This window comes from Ambystoma mexicanum, chromosome 6q, assembly GCF_040938575.1.
Source record: "Ambystoma mexicanum isolate Mex_15411 chromosome 6q, UKY_AmexF1_1, whole genome shotgun sequence".
In the NCBI taxonomy this organism is placed as follows: domain Eukaryota; kingdom Metazoa; phylum Chordata; class Amphibia; order Caudata; family Ambystomatidae; genus Ambystoma; species Ambystoma mexicanum.
In genome coordinates this window covers 748721806-748740109 of record NC_090937.1, presented here as the reverse complement: position 1 = coordinate 748740109, position 18304 = coordinate 748721806, and the positions used below count along the sequence as shown (strand labels likewise).

The 18304-nt window shown below is 45.5% G+C and overlaps 1 protein-coding gene across 2 annotated transcripts in view; it reads left to right on the top strand.

Annotated features, from left to right (window-relative positions):
• The first annotated feature begins 944 nt into the window (after window positions 1-944).
• SH3D19 (SH3 domain containing 19) overlaps window positions 945-18304 on the top strand; it is a 1396196-nt gene continuing 1378836 nt past the window's right edge. Inside the window, exon 1 of one of the 2 annotated variants that reach the window (XM_069631268.1) lies at window positions 945-1842. In XM_069631268.1, the coding sequence (XP_069487369.1) occupies window positions 1740-1842 (103 nt within the window). In that variant the 5' untranslated portion in view covers window positions 945-1739. The remainder of the gene's footprint in view (window positions 1843-18304) is intronic. The other variant, XM_069631267.1, reaches the window with a different exon arrangement.

The window sequence follows — 18304 nt, the reverse complement described above, 5'->3', positions numbered from 1 at the left end:
GGTAATCACACAGAGCTGGGAGGTAACGGTTGCCACTGCTCTGTAGCAGCAGCCCAGCAAATACATATTTATCGCAAGTTGAACACTTATTGACATGGCAAATGATAACCCCCATGAGTCTGATAAGCAGATGCTGTGTGATTGTGTTACACTCTGCCACTTGCCTTCACTGGTGGTTCAGCTAAGGGTTGTCCCGGCAAGAGTGCAAGACAGAGTCAAGTAGCTGTCAGGTCAGTGGATTGGTCTGAGCCCCATCAAAGTAATCACCTACCAAACCACTGTAAGACAGACTACTGTGTTGCATGCTTTATCCTGGGGCCTGCCTTAGAATCATATAAATTACCTGCCACTGTAAAAAGCAGTAGGATCTGTCACCGAAATCTGTAGGCGGTGGGACTGCTTCAAAAGCAGTAGCCTACTGCCTAAATCTGTAGGGTTGGCAAGTATGCGTATTGGCTACATGGCTTTACAAAAAAAATGCATCCTTTAAATGTAGTCAAGCAGGCCTATTGAATTTGGCAATACTTGTTTAGAGAGAACACGAGTAAGAGAAGCGTGTGATCGAGCGTGTGCACTATTTTAGGTACTATCTGAGGTCTAATATAAGCCAATAATCTACCAAACACCAGTTTGAACCACGATATTTTATCACTGGTAAAATAAACACGTTATTTTAGCACTGGTAAAATTCCACTACAATTCATTAATGTTTGCCCGTTACTCTTTTACTTAATTAGGGCGCTATGATAATGTTGTCTTTTTTAATGTCTTATGAAGCATGCGCATATCCCACTGTATTCAGTATTCCGATAGGCAACTCTTTGCAAGCCTCATACCGCTTTATAAAATGTTAGCCAATAAAACAACGGCGTTCTTCCGCCAGTATTGGTCCAAATAACGTTGAATCTTGCACACTGGGATTCCTCAAAAAACAGGCCCCGCGGACATCCCCCTCTGCTTCCAGGGAACCCTTTCGCAGGCTATAGTTCGCCCAGTCCTGCAGTTATCTTCCCAGCTGCAGGTGCCTCCTCCCGCGTGCTAAAGCATGAGGCAGCCCAATTTCCTGTTGACACCGGAATGTTTTAGAACCAAGTGCAGGAGAGGCAGAGGCAGCCGTCCCCTTTCGCTTCACCTTCCCGGCTGCCTGCGTGGTGGGTGTGCTCCAGCCCCCTCCCCCGCGGCATCTGCTGCTGTCCAGGAAGAAGCAGGGGAGACGGGCAGAGCCGCAACCCCGAATCAGCTGCGTGACCTGGGAAACTTTTCAGACAAGGAAGCGCTGGAGACGAGATAAGACCAGAGAGAAAATCAGTAACGCCGGGGCGGGGAGCGGACAGACCGGGAAGGGGGGCGGGTTACGCTGAGCAGCGGGTGGAGTTCAAAGTCAGGGCACCTGCTTGCCGGGTTGTTTGCAGAGATCCCCGCAGCAGCAGAAGGTCTGGCTCCCTCCCAAGTTTCTACTGTTATGGAGTCACAGTTCTGCTCAGCCTGTGCTGTCTCTGTGCTGCATCAGCCCCGGCACATCATGGCGGGGGGCCAGCGATAGCCTTCCCTGTCGCCTCCTTACTGATCTATCCTGCCCTGGACTTTCCACAGGCCCTTTGCGCCCATGAACCTTCACCCCGGCTCGGCCCTGCCCGGCTGCAGGGCACTGGCGCTGCTTTAGCTGTTGTGTGGTTGGGCGACCCCTTCTCCGGTTTCTTTCCTCACGTTCTGCATGCCTCTCCCCCCTCTCGCTGCTGATGGCTGAAGCATGGCTAGAGGAAGACGAGGAGGAGCTGAGGGAGCTTCGAGACCACGTCGGTAACCGGAGAAACAGGAGGACCAGCGCCAATCCAGCAACAGGTAAAAAAAATAATAATAATAATAAAGGTGTGTGTGTGTGTGTGTGTGTTTTTATTTTTTTTTTTTTTGTTTGTTTGTTTACGGCTACAAAAGCCCCTGTCTGGTGTAAGCATACATGGCAGTTTGTCAATATTGTAGGCAGACATGTTGATCTGTCCTAAATTAATTAAAACTTCGCCCCTCACTTAAATATATCTAATTCCAGATGAAGACACGCGCATCCATTTCCGTTTTTCTTTCTGCACCATTCTCTTCCCAGTTCCCAATGATAACCCTGGCTTCCAAACTGCATTACTACTCTTGAAATGTCTCCAAATCCACCTGACGTGCTAAGCGTGAAACAAGTCTCAGCAGGTGTGGTTAGCTCACAGAATCCTTCCTATGAGAGACTGTTTGGGCAGCGTAATGTTACATATGTATCTCATAGCGCCCACACGTTGCCTTCTAGTCACTTTGTAGTGATAAATGTACATGGTTGGGTAATCTGATTTTGTGGACATGGTGCCCCCCCCCCCCTTCCCGCCCGTTACATTTTAGTAGATGGCCTATCGTACCTTTGGTAAGACCCTGCAAGAAAAATAGACCTGTCGAAAAACACTTTATAGTAAAACTATTTTGAAATATATGTACCAGAGCTGCTATCCAGCTTCGTGGGAGTTCCCTTCATCCAGCCGTGGCTTTTCAGATCAAGAAAGAGAACACTTTGGGCCTTTGATTTCTGGTTTCCTGGTTGTAAGTGTGGGCCTAGAAATCACAGCAAGTGCTGTTGTCTTCAAATCCCGAAAAAAAACGATGGCTGAAAAGCTATGAATTAATCATCACCACTGGCAGCTGGTCAAGACATTCTTCCAGTAGTAGAGGAATGTGAACCTCATGCGGGGCTAGGGGGACAGTGGTAAAATATGTATTTTAAAAATCTGAACAAAAGGGAGATGTTATGATAATGGTTTGTTACCCCAATGTTTAGAATAGAAGATGTAGTTATTTGAATGCATATATTTTATTTCTTGAATACATTTTTAGTGTAGCACATAGTATGTTTGGGTCGGTTCCTTTGGAACACTGCCGGTGTTTGAGGCTACTACAGGTGCAGGATTGTGGATTACTGCATGGTGTCAACAAAGTGAGTACTGAGTTTGAGTATACTCGACAGTAAATAATAATTGTTCTTTTATAACGCACTTAATACCAAGAGAGGTTTCTAAGCGTGGGATCGGGATTCGAACCTGTATTGCCCTGCGTGGTCCTGCTTCCAAGCCTAACACGTTGCTCCTGAGCAGCCAGGGCTTGGGGACCGTGCACCACTGTGTGTTTACAGAGAAACCACAAGCAATTGCATCAGCAGAAACTCTTCCAAGGCCCAGTGATCATATCAAGAGGAGAATCCCTGGTTTAGAGTGGCGGAAACGTGGTATGTCGTGAAAGATGTTTTTGGGGGATCCAGATACTACCTATCTGGAGGCTCGTTAGGCAACTGGCACAAAGTGCTAAGTGTTAATGTTTTTGCCACCTTTGTGGCACCTTCAATAAATAGCGCCATGGCACAAAAATCACAGGGCCTGGCAACTGCAACCATTGAGCTAGTAGACGCTTGCCTTGGGGGAATTTTGGGCAGGGGGATCAAATGAGGCAGTTTACAAAATATTTCAAAGATAGTGGGAGAAAAACCATCGGTTTTAGAGGCCGCTCTTATGCGTCCATGACATAATCCAAGACAGCAAGGTCCACACCAGTGTCCCCTAATATGCAGTACCAAATAAACTTATGCAGAAATCCCAAACGTGCATCCCCCATGAGAAGTATTTTATGCCCAGTAGCACAATGTTTACATTACGAGAAATGATGCTTTTTTTGATGCCTTCTGCCAAAGCATATCATTCCTGTGCCAAGGAAAAAAGCCCACCAGATTTAAATACTTTGAGTGACAGTGAAGAGCCATGCACTTTGTGTTGTTGCTGCTGTATCTCTATGCCATGGGCGTTGCTCAATACGGTGTGATGCTGTTGAGTTCATTGTGCCGTGAGGTGCTACTTGAGGTACTTGAACGGCACCAGCGACGGAGCGCTGCTCGTTTCCTTTCCCTCCTCTCACCTTGCTCCCTATTCATTGGGCCTCCAGCTCCAATGTCCCAAGGGGCTAGAGACTGGTCTCTGCTTCCACCTCCTGTTATAACACAGGAACGGCTCCAGCAGCTGCTGACACTCTGCTACCACCCCGCTATCGGTGGTGAGAAACTCACAGCATTGGAAGCAAGGCAAGCGGCCTTGCAGCAAGCTGGAGATCCATATCATTGGAAGCAAGGCAAGCGGCCTTGCAGCAAGCTGGAGATCCATATCCATGTATACATTTGATCCCCCTAATCGCTAAAGATCCAGTGAATGTGCTTTATGGGTTGTATGGGCAGGCATTTGGGCTCTGTACGGTAAGACTACCATTTGCGACCCTCCCACCCCCCTCCTTCATCAGTTAGTATGGAGTTGTTGATTGTGATGTGACGTGGCAGTGTGGGTTGGGCTGCACTTTTGTGGTGGTATTTGCATATAGGATATAGCCTTTTCTCTTCTAGATTGGCATGTCAGGATGATCGCTGGCCTGGAGGGCTGCCAGGAGCGATGACTATGGTGTTAGTTCAAACCTTCCAGCTATTACTCTTTTTAGTTTTGAAGCATGCCACATAGAATGCCCTCCCATCGGTTTCTTGCTGGATTCTGAAGGAAAGTGGTTGTTCACAAAAAGCTTGGCATCTCCAACCGCATAGGGGATGGGCACTGGGGAAATAGCAGCAGAGTTTTAGCAGGATCATAAAGTCAGGCACAAGAATCATTAGAGACTGCCCTGGACTAACGCCGCCTACCAACCACTCATAATCCGCGGTACATCAGCGCGACCAAGTGGCGGTAACGGTAAATCCATTTGGTGGTACTCCAGCGGATTTACTGTCTCAGTACCACCCAACTTGTAATGAGGCACAAAGATTTCTGATGCAACCTCTAGGTTATGTTTGAGGGCCTAGTAGCAATACGTATGTGAGTCTTTCGTGCGTATGGGATGTTCGTGTGACTTGCAAAACTGGGATATTTACCGAAGCCAAAAACGAGCCGTTTTGTACCCATTTATAACATTATGTAGCTGGGTTCACTGGAGAGCTAATGCAATTGATGTAGATTAGGTTTACAGCAGTAGTTTCAGGCTGCACTAATGATTACCTGGATGGCAAGGGTAGTGGGCGGAGCATTGTGCTGCTGGCGGCATGACCTGGAGAAGCATAGTGGCTATTCAAAGTGTGCTTTGCATGATAGCTTGAAAACCTCATCGGTGAGGAAGAAAGTGGGTGAGTCTATCCACACCATAGGTGTAGAAGGATTTTCTGTCCACAAAAGTGCAGGCTTAGATACTTAGTTCTCTGTTAAACAAAAAAAGAGATAATGTGATGGGCTGGTAGTGATATTTATTCAGCAATATCGCTGTAAGTCAATGTCGGCAAAAAAACGTAATTACTGTGTGTAGAATGGCGATAAACTGTGGGGTAAATGATAAAAGGTCACTTCAAGTGTCCTTATTCAACTGGTTTGAAATGCGTGTTATGCTATTTGGAACCATATCTCCCGTCAAACCAATCCAGAAAATTAAAAAACGTCATGCCCATTACATTGGCTAATAATAGTGACGACAGCATTGCAAGCATGGAGGAGTCGGTTGTGCTCATTAAGGGTGAATGGGTAAGTCCTTCCTTCCTGCCTGCTTTTTTGATCCGTTGAGTAACAGTTTGGGTAACATAATGAAAGAGTATTAGGAAGAAAGACTATATAGCTAAAATCAGCACATCGATATGATTTCCCTTCCTACTCTTTGGTAAGACAGCTTGTTGGTTGATATGCCTGCTACAGACATCTGTGTACAACCGGTAGAGCCTTTGCTAAACACAAATACACGACTTCAGTTGTGTACGTATGCAGGCAAACAGTAAACCTAACAAAGCAAGGGAAGCATGTGTGCAGCTCTTGGCCCACTCCTGAAGCCTCTCCACTGTTCAAGTAAGGGAAAGGCCACACACGGTTACATGTGATTTCATCGAACCCCTAAACAACTAATAACATTTCAACGAATAGAAAACAACTAATACCAAAATAACGAATTTCTTTTTACTAATACTCCCCCACCTCCAAATCCACTATTCACACTCCCAACCCCATTTTTAGTTTTTCCCCAAATATATTTTCGTTTTCGTTGTTTTTATATTCGTTGTAATTTCATGAGTTATTTTATATTCGATATGATCACTGCATAGTGTCACACACCTACAGTATAGTGCAATACTATGTTGCCAAGAGTTGCACGATCAGGTCACCGGTAAACGGAATGAGTTCTGCCTGTGCCACCACAGCTAACAGTACTAATGTGCCTTCCATTGCTAGATAAGAGCCCACTGTTTCTGTACATGCCTTTGCCAGGTCTTGTAATTCCACAACAGTAGCAGATTGTCAATGCATACAGTGCTGTGGAAGAAGGGGAGGGGAGAACCCTTATTAGTGTTGTGTATTATGCAGCACCATAACGCATTGTAACAAAGAAAGTCTTAGACTAGAAGGGTTTGCTGAATGGCTGGGAAAGGCGTCAATGGACCATGAACGGAGTTATCAAGCTGGGCGTGGGAGATGGCTGACGCAATGCATGTGTGTCCTAATAAAATGCTATAAACCTCTGTGCTTCCGCTAGTGCTCACAAATGTGCCTTGCATACTGGTTAGCCAGAAATGACCCATCTTTGCAATGCACAATGAGGCAAAGGCCATACGTTTTACAGGTGGCCAATACAAGGTTCCTTCTAGTATGAACACACATGGTGACTGCCAGCGGGTGGGTGGAGAGATGGGAGAACTGTTCGCGAAGACGCACTGGCCCAGTCTCTGGGTTACAATTCAGGTAAACTCAACCCGGAATCTAAATACTTTTATTTTTTTAAAGACAGTACAGGGAATATTCAGAGCTCATCACACAGACTAGACTTTGGAAAACCAAGTGAATCAATGGTGTGCTGGCAATTTGTAAGTGAGTGGGACTGACTTTAGAGCAGTCCATCCCAAAATTCCCATGAAAGCTATTGGTGCTCCTGGGGTTGTTCTGATCCCCTTTACTTGGTAGAGTTAATGCTTTACCAAGCTGTGAGGGTAATTGGGATGGGAAAGTGCCAATCACAGAGCCGGGTGACTCCCCTAAAGAACAGTATGACTAGGACAGCGTCATTGAACAAGTTAGGCTGATGCTTCTGACTAGTGTGAACAAGACAGTAAAAATCAGCAAAATAAAAATATGAAGCCGCTGGCTATTTTGTTTAGTTATTAAAAAGTGTGAATGTGGGTGGAAAGGAAATTAAAAATCAGTGCTGGATGTCAAGAGGGCTCCAAACCTGTGTGAAACGTTCCCATGGAATCTTGCCTAAACCCGTCTAGCATAAATGGATAGCCTGGCACACCTCCTCCTTGAGGGAAATTCCTGCTCCAAGCGCACATAGGGTTTGAGCCCATATCGCGGACAGACTTGGTTTTTGACCCATGTGTCAATGGAGAAACAAAAACAGCAGAATAAACACCAAGCCAATTCACAAAGGCGTTGGACATTGCATTTCAATGGCACTCACCACCATTGTCTAACCGCTTCATTACCATTAGACATGCACACTCTTATGACTATGCCTGCTTTTAATTTGTTCTCCTTCAGGTTCACAGAACAACATGCAAAATTAAAATAACCCAGAAAGCCTACACCCATAAAAACAGAAGCACAAATGTGGAGTGGAAAATTCATTCCGATGCAGGCACCAAGGGGTTGGGGAAAGGTGGAGGGGTGTCCTTGATGGTTATCTGTTCACAATAGTATGCAGTAGTTCTCTATAAATGTGCTGGGCAAAGTGGAGACCAGTGGATTCTGCAGGAGTCCCAGGCAGCTCCTTCACTGCAGGGAGGAAGGGCACACTGCTGACGTACATTCTGCTATGTACAAGCCCCCCTGTCACCGAAACAGACAAAATCCACTCGCTGCTTGGAGTAAAATGGGGGAAAGGGGGAGTGCCTGGCAGTGCAACATAAGCCGGGGAGCAGAGATGGCAACCATTTTTACTCCCACCCCCCGCCACTCCTCCCGCATACCCAACCCCTTTGGGTTTGCCCCACAGATGACTGAGGCATTGGATTTAGGGTTGGCAATAAAAGGCTGTGGATTTTATTGCACATACATAAATCATAGAAACATATTTGTAATGTATTTATAAATTACAGTCCTAATACAAAGTCTCTTCTCTAGTTGTACTTTTGGGCACATGGGCCAGAGGGTGTCCTTCTGGCCGTGCCGCCATCTTCCTACGACTTTGCGAACAACGTTTGTTGTCCTTTCCTTCCCTGCTTTTTCCCTTCTCGTTCTTCTTCTTTTTCAGGGTGGGTGGGTTCTGGGAAAAGAAATTCAGTCTCCTGCGTTCGCAGGATGACTTTTGGTGCTCCGTTCGGAGTACCAAGAAGGACTGGAGTGTCCCTCCAGATGCCTCTTCTTCTTTTATTCGCACTACATAGCCTGAAGCTATGTCATTTGTTCTGGGTGCTTGGATGCACCCCTGGCTGGCTAGCTGGCTGCGACAGGCCTTACTTCTTTTGTTGTCGTCGTCCCTTCCTCCCTGCCTTATTCTGCTCTTGGATCTTTGTCACCTAGATGCTGTTACACACCTGATGTGTCTCCCATCCTGTCTGGTGACATTGGCCATGTGTGATGGTGGGCAAATACGTCAGGCAGTGCTGCGAATTGCTGCTGCTTATGGCACTGTTAGATTACTTATGTCCTTTGGCATTGCCCTCCGCTTATTCTCCCGTGCCCTGGGGCTCCATGTGTTCCTCATTACGCAGCACTGGCCATAATTACTGCAGGATGGACACGCTGCTGATGTCCATCAATGATCTCTGTGCACCAACCCATCCCCACCACCCCGCCAGCCACCAGGACAGACACATTTAACACGCTCTGCAATGGAGAATGACATGGAGACCGTAGAAGTCTGTTAAAAGGTCGACAGGAAGCGCATCACACGCAGTACAAAGCAGCGAATGCGCAATACACCGGGAACATCCGGTGAGTTTTACAATTGTACTGTACAAACTTAACTACGCGCATTCTTAAGGATGATGGAAGCCTCAGATGGGTCATTGTATAATCAGTGTAGGAAACAGAAAGGTGGGAAAGAATGATTGTCTGCCAAAGAGACTGCAAAGAATGGCGCGTTGGAGGGAGGGACACCAGCAAATACTGAAGTCTGGTCCACCTTAAGCGTTACTAACTCTGGAAACGATAGGAACGAAGATGACAAAGTCGCTTAGGGAGGCCAGACAAAGGGAAATCTCATCCCACTTCTTAGAACATCGATACTAAAGGGAAGGCTCACAAGTAACTTGTTTGATATGGGTAAGTATTTTACTGCAACATGTCTCTCCCTCCTTGAGGGAAGCAGAAAGAAGTCGAGGAGATGATCAATGAGGAGGACCAAAAATTAAGAAAGCAACCAAAGATTAATAAATATGCGAGGAAGAATTAATTACAAATAAGGCGCAACATGAAACTCTTTCAGAAGACTAGAGTTTCTTCTTTTTAAGCAGTAGAAGGGTAGGAGAAGAGACAAGAAATTACTGTTGAATTTCTCTCTCATTCTTAAAAAGCTTTGCACCTAGTTTTGAACTTGCAGGTCAAGTTCAAGAACTAAAGCTACATGGAAGCGAATTAGAGTATGTTGAATGTTGTAGTAACTTAGAAACATGTACAGAAATTGAGCATAATAGGAAGCAGGAATGTCGTGCTCTCCAGAGACCCCTGGCTCAGCAATCCTCAAGATTAATATTAAATGATTAAAGACAGAGTGATTGAGTGTTTCGGAAATGGGACAGAGAGAGTGAAAGAGAAAGCTAGTAACAATCTCCAGATAGACGAAGAGCACAAACCTGGTCAAATCGCAAAATAAAGCCAGGGCGATCCGAAAATGAAAAGGGCAAAGAAGCATCAGAAGAAGGTCACAGAAAGGAAAAAGGCAAGTAAACCAGCAGTTCATTGTGACAGTGATCAAAAGAAGCAAAGGGTGGTGGAGGCAGTGAAAGAGCAGAAACTGGCTTTGAAAAATTCCTAAAAATGGGGAAACTGTGATAGCAAGTAACTTGCAATGATATGACCTTAGTTGCAAGATCAACAGGACAGTACGATTTGATGGAAAAAGGCCTAGGAAGAAGACGAAAAATTCAATGTAAGACTCACCAGAGTGGAATGATGTAAGAGAGATCTGGGGGCTGAAAGAACCAGACATTTCGATCAATTATGTTATTGTTGGGGGGCGATGAACAATTCCACATCAGTGTGGTTAACTGTATGGGTTATTAACTGAACTGTGAATGACTTTAATAAACAAGGTGAGGCATATGAGGAGCAATGGGTAGTAACTCCAGCTATGGGTAGGGTCAACATGCGTTGTGAAATTAATACAGGAAGACATCAGAAAGGAAGATGGGAAACCATGTAATGATGCAATAGGTGTTTGTGACTATTTACAATGAGCAACATTTATAGTTCGGCGGTCTTGCGCAAAAGATCTTCTCCACCTTTTAAATGGATCACAGTTCTCGCAAGTCCTGGAATCCGTAATGGTGCGAAGAGGAATACATTCGGTGGATCTGATCCACATAGACTTCGTAGATCAACAAAACCTAGCAACGGCAAAAATAATCTCGGACCAGGTGGAATGTTTTTTAACCCTGGGTTATGATGTCTATCCAACGTCTCCCAATCTTGTGCATAAAGGCGCAGATTGTAAGAAACAAGAGAATACAGTCCGTGAAAGAGAGATGTTGGGAGATGACCTGCTGACAATAAAATGTGAAATGAAGCAGGAATGCAAGCAAAATGGTTGCCACAAGATATCCAATTGGAGGATGATTGCTGGGAAATGCTAGCAGCCACTCTACAACCACATGCATCCCTCAACTGCAGCCATTCTTGAAAATATCACTCTGTTATGCTGGAACAAGAGAGCTGAAAATAAATTACTATGGAACAGGTATGTCTTGAACGATATAGAAAAATATGATTTTTGTGTGTTTCCACGAGGTGTGGTTGTGTTCAACCCCTGTTAGGTATGATTTTCATATTTATGAAAAATCTTCCTGACCTGTGACAACCCCAGAATCATTTCAAAGGACTTGCTAATTGTTTACCTTGTCCCTAGATGAGTGGGATCTTTTTCCCCTTTCAACTAGTCTTTTTCTCTTTTTTATGTGACCTTTTTATGTCTCTCCATAGTGTTTGTTTGTTTGTAGTTATAGTTTCCTATAATATTTGAGCTTTGGCTGGGCTGCCCCTCTGGGCTCCCTGTTAATTTCTTTTTCATGTACTTGGGTGAACTACTGTTCCCAACTAGTAAAGAGGGATGTTCACCCACTTTACATTTTGTATAAGTGAGCCAGCACACCCCGCCTTATGTGGAGTGCTGGGAGTATACAATGTATCCCCTTACTTACCTGGTAACATTTTTTGCTACAATTGCAAGTTTACCTGTATGGCTGATGGCAGTGGTTTTGCCTTTATGACTTTTAGTCATTGTTACTAGCAGGCTGTTAATTCAGCCACCATTTTTCTAGAACGGTGGGTTCCTTCTTTTTCACAATTTTAAATTTCTAGACAGGAACAACCTCAATGGACGTTTTGTCTTCGGAAGGACTCCTTTGTATTCCCCACCCAGGTTCCAGAGTGTCTGAGAAGGCAGGACGCGAGGGAGGAGTCCAAACCTCAGCAACCCTTTGTCTTTCACCTTGCTTGATAGTGACCCAGTCTCAATGGGGGACTGGCTGTCCTGATTGGACAGCCAGACCGCCCCTTTATGTAAACTGCAGGGAGAGATTGCAGAAATTGTGCTGCAGTTCCTGATAAAATGACAAGTCGATCACTGGAGCTAAAACCGAAGAGAAGATGAAGACTATATGTCTGTAGAGATTTCCAGCGACTGGAGAGCCTTCTGTGTTACTGGAGCCAGCTGTAACCCTTCCTTCCCATCGATCCGGGGGTCTCAAACGCGATGACTCCTACGCTGAGCCAGTGAGATTCACTAGTCTCAAGAAGACCTGCATTTTGAGCCATTCCACGTCGTGCTGCGACCTTGCTGGGCTGCAATACCCCAATACCGTGGGACCTTGAGCCATTGTGCAGTGCATGGTCTTCCGAAGTCCGAATCCATCCGGAACTTTGGTGTCCTACTCCTGGCTCTCCAAAGATACGATTCGAATCCCTGAAGTCCCCTAACCAGAGTGCAGTACAGAGAGAGTGAAGAGAATCCGACTGGCGATATGTGTTCTTCATCTGGCTGCTGTAAAAAGGCACCAAATCCATAGAGCTATGAAGTATCCTTTGGTAGAAGCCTCCTGATTGCTGCTGCAAGTTCCTGTCCAGTGTCCACTTCTTTTGTCTTCAGGCCAAGATTCCATGGACCAGGTCCTGTGCTGCTGCATCCTCATCCTCTGCATTCCAGCCTGGAGCAAAGACTAATGTTAGATGCGACTTGGGAAGTCCCTTTGTCCTGGGTATTCAAAGCCTCAAAGCTAGCAATTAGCAGTTCCTGTTCCAGAAGTTTGAGGTGTCACCCTTTCTCAGGGCTAGCAACTGGCAGAACAAGTTTTTTTTTTAATATAGTTTGCCAACTCAACCTGGGTTTGTGCTTTGATTTTCTCCTTTTACATCTTGACTTTAAACCTAAAACAGTTTATAGGTGTAGTTCTACCAATAACAAATCCTTTAACATTTCTAAGTAATCAAGTCTTTACTCAACAATGTACTTTTAAATAGATTTTCCCCCTTGAATCAGGAAAAAGCATAGTTTACAATTTCTTTAAATTCGGTTTTCATCTCCAGCACTTTCTGCAGGTATAGTTATTTTCTTGAGTGCTGGAATTGTTTTGCAGCATGGATACAGTTACAGGCATCTATTTAGTTTCTTTCTCTGGACAGCTGATTCTTGATACTGTTGCAAAGGAAATAGACGGGTTTCCTGTGTAAAATGAAAACAAAGCCCTGGGTTAATTTTTCAAGGATACATTTGACAGGAGCTGTCGTTCAAATGAGGCCCGGTTCCTCTGAGACACAATGAATGATCCTGGGCATTGCAGGGCCTTTTTAATTACAGTGGTACATGAGAAATGGATGAATTTAGCCCCAAGCGGCACTTTTTAGGTTGAGAAAGTGTCATTTTAAAGAGGCATTTTGGGATTTCAGCAAACTAATGCTGCCTCTTTCACTTTAGTCCATGTTAAATGTTGCAGAACACACTGGCACATTCCTGCAGTGAGTACTCTGTTCCATCCCACCTGAAATGTTTGTGGCAGGGTAGCGCAGCCATTTTCTGGTTGTTACAAAAAGCAGTTTAGAGATCGTGGCGGCGCACATAGGAGTCAGTGCGGCCATTTTGTGCTGTTTCTTGCACCAATGCAGCAACGTGATGTAGCATAGCACAGCTGAGTGGGTCAAAATATCCCACAAAGTGTTGTGCAGTTTCAAGCTGTGGGCAATCCAACTTGCATCTATGTTGGCTGTGTCCGAGGGCGGAGAGAGCAATACAAGAACCATTGTGGCCAAGGGAGAGTGACTCCAGATTTGTGAGAGGAGTGGTACTGCAGCTATTTCGTGTGAGCTGTTTCAGACGGTGATTGTTAGTAATCATGGCGGTGAGCAATGTTTGGGATCTGATTTTAATTTCAGATGTCAATTTTAGCCCCAATGGTCTCATGTGAACTGGCTAAAAGAGTGTGCTTATTGGGCTGAAAACGAAACTTAAACTGCGGATGGATGCGGACAAGTTATCTTGTATGGGTCTGGGCAAAGAGGGTGGTCCACAGAGAACTCTCCTGACTCATTTGGTACGAATGCTTCTGCTAATGGCTGTGCGGGTTCCCCTCGGTCAAGATGGTAAAGCATATTTGGTAAGCAAAGTTGCACAAGGTCCCTGGGGATCTTTCATCCAGGTGGCCAGGACACGGCCATCGCTTTTAGATCTACTTCCTGTGGGGTGGACCAATGCAGGAGGATTACCTGGGTGAGGGGTCTTTGGGGAGTGGGACACACGATGCAATATCCTCTTCCCTGTAACACCTTTACTCAATCCTACCAGGTAGGATACTTTGGAACAGGAGAGGAGAGGAGAGGAGAGGGGAGGCCAGGTCAGCCCATTCAGAAGAGGGAGGGCTGACCAGGTGGCCAATAGAAGATGGACAGCAGGAGTGAGGAGCTGGGAGAGGCTGCAGACCGGGCACTCAAAAGTTGAGTAGGCCTGAGTGGGAATGAAAGACACAGGGATCCACTCAGGGAAAATGTTTGGTCTAGGCAGAGATAGTATCTTGTAGCCTTCTGGGAGAAGAGTGTCAAAACTCGTGCCAGAGCTATCCTTGAACCAAGTTTCCATGAGGGCAAGAACATCACGATCCAGGAGTTCAAGGAGGTTGCAGATGTCTGAAGAGTGTTTAACAGCTGAGCGTGTGTTAAGCGTGGCAATGTGTAGCAGATTAAAAGAACAAATGAGATGGGTGTCCCCTTCATTGCTGACAAGGGGTAAGAAACTAGCACAGAATTTGAAGGAAAGTTGTGTCAAGCAAACCTCCACAATGGCTTAATAAATATTAAACCGACTTCAAATGAACGGCTGGAGGAAAGCAAAGTCAGAGCAAAAATAGAAACATATTCAGTATAACAAATTTGATTAATATCAAATAAATAAAACATGAATTACAGGTTGAATTTACAGATTTTATATCAGGCTTTCATGGTTGAAATAGAGCACAGATGGATAAAGTGCTAATGCATATTGCGTGTGGACCCATTATCTGGTCAACACCAGGTAATGGGAGCCGGGGGGGCGAGAGGGGGACCGAACTTCCAGCAAGAGAAGGGGATCACGTGGAGGAAGGCGGGCTCACCCGATTCCGCCAAAAGCTAGATTTCACAAACCAGCATGAATAATGGACAATTGTTCATGATCTCGAGTATAGCTAAAAAAAGCATAGAAACTAAGCATTCTGTGAAAATGAGGTGCAAATAGTCAACAACAAAATTCTAGGGACAACAAGCGTAAATACACAAGGTGTCCACCCGTAAGAACTTTAATTAGTTTCGACAGAATGATGCCAATTCCACCAATTTGCAGCTCATTTCTGAAACGGACACACTTCTTAGATTTTTTGGCACAATGAAGAATACATGATGTTGAGATTCTATAAAAAACAAAAGAAAAACAACGTGTTAAAACCACTCAAAAAGAGCATAACTCACAGCACGTTCAGAAACGAAGTTCAGTAAAATATGTAGTGGTGGGGAGAACAATAAATACCCTGTTCTCAACCTGGGTGTGGGACTTCGTCATGCAATAACTTCCAATATCGAATCCAACACACAAAAGGCAGACCTAAATGAATTAGTCTGAGGAGACAAAACAAGGACAAAAGTTGAACTGTTTTAAGGCCCCCTAATTCGAGTTGTGAGACAAGTCGCCTACTGGCCAAGGGACGCGAGCCTTAAATGACCTAAACAGAGATAGACAACGATAAATGCAATGGGAGTCTCACCTGTCCCGGCGTGCCTCACAGCTCACAATCTTTAGAAGATGTGATGTGCAAACTACACGTTATAAATGAAAGGTTGTGAATTTCAAGTTAAAAGGGCACAACCCTTAGCAACACACCGCGCCATGTAAAGAAGCTGCAGGGAAACAAAAATAAATGGTCCCAAAAGTTAGAAAATGAGGAAAAAACCCTGCCACAATTGATGCCGTAACTAAGTTGATGTGTACTAGAAAAAGTCATGTACTTTTCCTATTGGCGCTATGGTGCTAGGGCATTTCCGCCACGAACAAAGATCAATTCAGATGTACTATGCAACAAATGCAAACGTCCTACATAATAATCCAGGGTAAAAGAGCATGAGCAGGCTAAGCACGCTCCAACCAAATGACTATTTCACTATACTGCGGAAAATGGCCAAACGGAGTCTAGCATACAGCTGAAAATGACAGAACAGCAAACCAAATCGTAGTTGTAGCCAGTTAGTCAACAGCCATGGAGACTGTGCTAATTAAATACAACTGGCCCGTGTCAGCCGCCTCACTGCTTGAAGCGTGCATGCCAGAACATAATGTCACAATTCAAGTGCCTCTTAAGGGAGAAAGATGTGTGGCGAGGTAATACCTCACTTATTGTAAAGTCGTGGTTGGGCGGCATCTGCGACGGACAGGAGTCTGCATTTCAACAAATGAAATCGACTGAACACGCAACAGTGCACAAAAAGGTATTCAAATAGCCCAAAGGAGTGCTGACGTGCGGGTGTAAAAACGTCACGCACGTGACCTCTAACAAGCGAAGGAGGGGCCTGAGAACACGATGGCCCAACATTGTCATGGCAACAAATGCATTTCAACATTGCTTGGCGGGAAACCCGAAAAATGTGGAGCAGATTGCCATCTGTGAAAGGGGAGCAGGGGACAGTAGTCGCCGCCCCAGCCCCCTTCAGTGGCAAGATTGCCTGAGGGACCGAGGTGGAAGGTGGCAGAGCAGCCAAGGCCGGAAAGGGAGCTGGGGCCACAGTGGGAGAGAAGTCAGCCAGTGCAGGAGGGTCTGCAGCGGCCAAGCAAGCCCCAGATACGGTGTTAGTGGGTGGCAGGTTCACTAAAGAGGACGCTGACAAGGTTATCAATATAGGGGGTGGCGGCAAGAAGGCCGTGGTGAGGGAAGAAGGGAGGGTGGGAGGCGGCAAGTTAGCCAATGTGGGCACAGCTGACAAGGAGCCAGGGATGCCTAAGGAGCTGGTGCAGAAGGAGAGGGAAGGTTGATCAGGTGAGGCAGGAGCCCATCAAAGAGTAGAAGGTTGGGTTGAGGACCCTGTACCATGATGGTGCCATTGTGGTAGACATTGATGATCCTGGAGGTGGAGAAGAGGGCAAGAAGGACCTCCCGATGGGTGCCCTCATAAATGGGTGAGGAAGAGAGTAGAGCGATCATATGGAGAGTCCATAGGTTGGGCGAGGAAGCGATAAAGCGGATGTCGGTGAGAGTCTCTCTGGCAGAGGCAGTGACGTAGGTGTCTGCAATAGGAAGGCATGGGTTGGAGGGAGGTGACTGGGTGAGGGGACAGATAGCAGATTAGACCGAGAACAGAGGGGGTGGACTTGTCAACACAATCTCATGAAAAAGCGGGTATGCACTCGGCCAAAAAACGTTTTTTTAACAGCAGCAAGAATCAGATGTGCACACAGCTAAAAACGATTTTTGAGCAGGAGCAACAATCGGGATGTGCACACAGATGAAAACTGATTTATTTTTTTTTTATTTTTTTTTCGTTCTTTATTTCTTTTGTTCCCTTGGCCAAAAACAGGTAAAGCACAAAACAGTACATGGGTGTGGAGGTGAGAAGTCCAGGAAGGAAAGCGTTTTAAGGTTTGGAGATTGGAGAAATAAAAGAGAAGTCATTGCATTGTGAGGATAGTTTAGAGATTGTCAGGAGAGGCACAGGCTCCAGAGGACGATGTGGGGAGCGAGATATAGGCCACACTTACGTGATGTCTAAGGGCGCACTCATAAAATCAAAGACCGCCTGGATAGGAGATTCAGCGTCCAGGTGCATATTGAGGGTTTGTTGGGGCCTGCAATGCCCAGCCAGGACCAGACAGGGGGCCTTAGTTGGGCCTTTGGTCGATGGGCCGGCGGAAGCCTGCCGGATCCTGGATTGCCTCAGATCAGGAGCCACAAGCCAATCACTGCTGGAACTGCCAGCACATCGATAAGCACACCACTGCTGATCCCAGGGGCAGCCATGTTGGAAACCCCAGGAAGAGGCAGTAAGTGAATGCACACGCATCGGAAAACACAAACTCCGGTCAGATATTGATTGCTATTCATTTTCAGACTAAGGTAAGGGTGCGACTAGATGGAGAGGGCACTCTCTCGAAGTCCGTGTCCACCTTTCGAGGAGTGCTCCACGGCTGTGTCTTGGAACCTGCTCTTTTTAACCTTTTAAGTTTCTGATTTGGGTTCTTGGCTTGAGTGGCCAATACTTATCCCCCACACTTGGGGTCATTAAAATGCCATTATGTAGCCTTTGACCAGATTCCCATTGGGCTGCATCCATCCTTAGATGCACTGGCAAACTTTATGGACACACATGATTTAGCAATTAATGAACAGAAAATCGAAGTTATGGTGGTTGGCACAAAACAGAAGTAGTGCTTTTGTATGGAAAATTAGAAATGTAAGTTTCGACCAAGTAGATGAATATACATATTTGGTTTACGCTATTTATAGTCTTCGGATGAAGAACATCAGGAGTGCATTAAAAGGAAATGTGTAGCCATTTCAGCTCAAATGAAATAAATTCCTGGTAGATACGGCAAATTCTCATTAATGCTAGTAATCATTTAT